General features: G+C 50.8%; 1 protein-coding gene across 1 annotated transcript; it reads left to right on the plus strand.

The window, feature by feature from the left end:
- On the plus strand, positions 1 to 4295 carry tent5aa (terminal nucleotidyltransferase 5Aa). The gene is made up of 2 exons (XM_049024692.1): positions 1 to 1144; positions 1870 to 4295. Exons 1-2 carry the CDS (start codon positions 719 to 721, stop codon positions 2647 to 2649), a joined length of 1206 nt encoding a protein of 401 aa, XP_048880649.1. The 5' UTR covers positions 1 to 718; the 3' UTR covers positions 2650 to 4295.
- The last annotated feature ends 209 nt before the right edge of the window (positions 4296 to 4504 follow it).

Below are 4504 nucleotides of genomic sequence, written 5' to 3' on the forward strand. Positions count from 1 at the left end.
CACTTTTATGGTACAATACAGTAAGTTCATCCCGAATCCAAGTCTGTAGAATATTAGGAGTGCTTTGGACTTAGAAATGGTCGACAAAAGTTTTAATTGCACCGCCCTTTTTAAATAGATCGAACAGGGACAGAATTCTGATAGAAGCTTCCAGCCCGAGAAGGAGTTAGCTAGACGCTATTAGACCACTAAAAGTTTACAAATAGTTTTAAAGTACGCAACACCTTACAGATTAACTCCAGTTTATGTTTAGTCAAAATGAGCATGGACATTTTGACAGGATATTCTATTTATTTTCGGATATAACCCCATCTAAACCCTCACTTTATCTGAAGCTTAAGTCCGGAGAAGTTTGGCAGGGATCTTATGCGGAGACTCATGCGCAGAAGCTGCCAAAAGCCACCGAGCTTGCATGCAAATTGATAGGCGTGCCTTGGGGCGATGAAGGCGCGGGCGGACCTCCAGAAAAGCCCTGCTACAGCAGTAGGCAGGATGCGGAGATCCGCAGATCGGTAAGGACTTCTCCTCCGAAGACGCCTTAGGACGAGCGCAGTTACTTAAAGCATGCGTAGATTTAAGGCAGTGAATTAAGACGGTGGCGGTGGCGCAGATTAACCGATGTGGATAAAGTCAGCATTGCTCCGCCCCGCCGAGAGCGAACCGGTACCGGGACGAGATAGATAGAATCGTTTGTGTCTGCAGATTGCATTTTGTCAGGATGGCCGAAGACGATGTCAGGCGCCCTGATAGAGAAAGACTTGAGAAAGACAGCAGGAACTCCAGCGTGCTGAACTGGGAGCAGGTTCGGCGCCTGGACTCTATTCTGACGGAAACGATCCCCATCCACGGCCGGGGCAACTTCCCCACCCTGGAGATGAAACCCCAGCAAATTGTTAAGAAAGTCAGGAGTCGGATGGAGGACAAGAAGATCAGTGTCCGAGATGTGAGGTTGAACGGGTCTGCTGCGAGCCACGTTCTTCATGAGGACAGCGGCTTGGGCTACAAAGACCTGGACCTCATCTTCTGCGCGGACCTGAAAGGTGAAGCCGAGTTTCAGGTGATCAAGGACATTGTTCTGGACTGTTTGCTGGACTTCCTACCCGAAGGCGTGAATAAGAAGAAAATCACGTCCCTAACGCTGAAGGTACACGTTTCTTTAAAATGGGTTTCTGGGGTTTGATCACTCATTACATCATATTAGTAAAGACCATAAAGTAACATTTCCCGGATGACAGTGCAGACCCAAGTCTCGTGCCCGTTAGGTATTCCTGAGATATATTTAGAAAGGTTTCTGTTAGTAAAATGATGCTTTTCTACCATTAAGAGGATTGAATTAAACCTATTTAAAGTGGATCCTCAAACTCTACACAGCCAGCAAGTGCTCGTTATGCCAAACGGAAGAGGGCGATTCCAAGGATTCAGTTACGTAATTATATCAATTAACATAATTTGTAATATCGCGCATTTAGATGTAGGAAAAATAAATTAAACCGGGAGAGACATAATCCTGCAATTACATTAATTTTGGCCGCTACTGATTTAATGATTTAATGCACGAAATGACACCTGGCATAACACGTAGGAGAATGATGCCATCGGGCACAAATTAAAACGGTGCTTTCAGCTTGATGTGTTCCCTAGTAAACTTCTGCAAAGCTGATCATTAATCATCCATAAAAGTCGATTTGTAAACGCCTCTGCTGTCGTTGGCTAAGTTTCCCGTTTGTAACCAGGAAAAATAAGTCGATTTAGTTTCTAAGTGTAAACACCTGCCTGAGTTTTTATCATTCCTCATCTAAATCAATCAGAACAGTAACAGCATGAAGGACTGCTTCTCTCCCCCTCCACTCCCCCCCCTCCCTCCCCCAGGAGGCCTACGTGCAGAAGATGGTGAAGGTCTGCACGGACACGGACCGATGGAGTCTTATCTCACTGTCGAACAACCATGGCAAGAACGTGGAGCTCAAGTTTGTGGGCTCCCTGCGTCGCCAGTTCGAGTTCAGCGTGGACTCCTTCCAGATCAAGCTGGACTCCTTGCTCCTCTTCCACGACTGCTCGGAGAACGCCATGTCGGAGACGCTGCACCCCACCGTCGTCGCTGAGAGCGTCTACGGGGACTTCCAGGCAGCGCTGGAGCACCTGTGCCACCGAGTCATCTGCACGCGCAGCCCAGAGGAGATTCGAGGGGGCGGCCTGCTGAAGTACTGCCACCTGCTGGTGAGGGGCTTCCGCGCGGCCTCCGAGGCGGAGATGAAGTCGCTGCAGCGCTACATGTGCTCGCGCTTCTTCATCGACTTCTCGGACATCGGCGAGCAGCGGCGCAAGCTGGAGTCCTATCTGCAGAACCACTTTGTCGGCCTGGAGGAGCGCAAGTACGACTATCTGATGACGCTGCACGGCGTGGTGAACGAGAGCACGGTGTGCCTGATGGGACACGAGAGGCGGCAGACCCTCAGCCTTATCGCCATGCTGGCGGTGCACGTTCTGGCCAAGCAGAACGCCATCCCCAACGTGGCCAACGTCACCTGCTACTACCAGCCTGCACCCTACGTGGCCGATGGCAACTTCAGCAACTACTGCATCGCCCAGGTCCAGCCTGTCTTTGGGTGGCACCACCACTCCTATTCAACCTGGCTGCCCTGTAACTGAGTCCTGCACATGGGCACAGAGGGCAGACATAACAGGCTTCATGAACAGTTGCGTGGCCCAGAAGCATCATGGGAAGGGCAAAGAGCAGAGCCCCAGTTCCACACTCGGCCTCGTCAGGCCGCCTGCCTTGAGTGCCGCAGGCACAGGTTTTTGGAACACGCTGCTGTCCGCACATGCTGGGGGCTGGCAGAGACCTGGGGGCCACCCACGCAGATTCCCCCCCACTGCCCCATCCCCCAGGGGGGGCTCCCGGCTTGCATCCTGCCTCACCTGCCACGTGTGACCTGAGCGGCGACATCGATGGCGGGAAGACAAGTAAAAAAAAATAAATAAACCAAAGCTAAATACCAAAGATTTAGCTTAATGACGACGGCGAGATGTCCCCAGCATTCAGCGCTGCCAAGGGAGTGCTAGTGTTTGGATTTTTTTTTGTTTTATGTGTGTAAAGTTGTGACTTTTTTTCAACACTTCAGATACTTTCCTTTCACAGACTCTCGCTGTAGAAAGACTGAATTGCAAAAGGGCTGAAAAGATAGGATCTCTTAAGAGGAAGTGTAATGTGTGCTCGGTAGTGGTGCATCGTAGGGCTGAGTGAGGCGCCTTTACGGCCTCCCCTGACTGGGGCCACTGGGGCCACTGGGAATGTCTTTATAAGGGGTCAGTGTTCCCCCCTGTGAGGCGCTCTATGCTGTTTGCAGTGACACTTGGGCAGGGAATTCTGCAGCTCCCGCAAAAGCGGTAGAAGCATGCGGTAGGGGGGGGTTCCATGGCTCTGTGCTCTCAGAGGAGTTCCTCTGACGGAGTGATGTTTGCACAGCGTCTGATTGATGACAGGATGCGGGGACTCGAATCACAGCCTATGGAAGGAGGTGGGCTGGGCAGCTTGGGGGTGGAGCCTGGTACGGGCCAGGGGAGCAGGTTTGCATGGTGAATGGGTCACAATTCTGTCTCCACCCATCCTCATCAGCTCAGTACATATAGGCATCTTGGTTCCTGCTCCCCAGAACGGATAGTGGGACTAATCCCTACAATCCATCTGCACCACAGTCCGGCAGGACCATGTTCCGCTAGCATATACAGGACCTGAGGTAGGCTAACAGCAGTCAGATGTGGGCACCTTCAGTTCTGTTTCTCTCAGCATAATCGGTCACATGATCATACGAGCACCATGCCGAAGTCATTCAGGGTGACTTTTAGCTACCTATTAGTGCTTTACCCACAATCCCTCAGTCTGGCCCCAGCCTGTCATTCTTTTCACACGTGAACCTGTCAGAAATCCTGTGCTGATTCTTCAGCTACGTACGGCTGAATGATGCTGCGCAGGTTGTGCTGGAAATATGGACCCATGTGTTCCGTAGCGGCCCCCTCACCCATGATGCGATAGCGCTGCGCTGCGGGGAAGAGGCTCACACGCCCCCCCCCCCCCCCGAATTGCATCACCCCGCGGTGGAACCACATTTTGCTGCAAAGGAGAACCTTGTATTTTTCTATTAATGCTATTTTTGTTAATGTTTCGGCTGTTCCCTTTGTTGCAGTCCTTGGGCATCTGTGCGGATTCTTAGCAGCCCTTCGGAGAAATGTTGTACCTTGTGTTCCTGTGAGAAAGGAGATTTTTACCATTAAAAGAACGGATCCTGAAAGCTGAACCTCGGCGTCTGTCCCTTCTCATCATTTCATACAAGGGAGGGAATTCATGTTTGATTCAGGTTTGATTTGTCTTTAATGAAACCCAGTGTACTGAAATGCTGAAACGGAAACAAGGTTAATGTTCCAGGAACTATTAAGGGCTAAACCATATTTGAAATGTAGATTTGGGGATGAGGTGGCATGAATTATGGGGGAAGTTTGGGGGGGG

The sequence above is a fragment of the Brienomyrus brachyistius genome, chromosome 9, assembly GCF_023856365.1.
Source record: "Brienomyrus brachyistius isolate T26 chromosome 9, BBRACH_0.4, whole genome shotgun sequence".
NCBI lineage: Eukaryota > Metazoa > Chordata > Actinopteri > Osteoglossiformes > Mormyridae > Brienomyrus > Brienomyrus brachyistius.

What these genes read in the sequence shown, in the direction of transcription:
- tent5aa (XM_049024692.1), top strand. Translation starts at nt 719, where the DNA reads ATGGCCGAAGACGATGTCAGGCGCCCTGATAGAGAAAGACTTGAGAAA. An exon ending in TCACGTCCCTAACGCTGAAG is followed by an intron (nt 1,145 to 1,869) that starts GTACACGTTTCT and finishes TCCCTCCCCCAG; the next exon opens with GAGGCCTACGTGCAGAAGAT.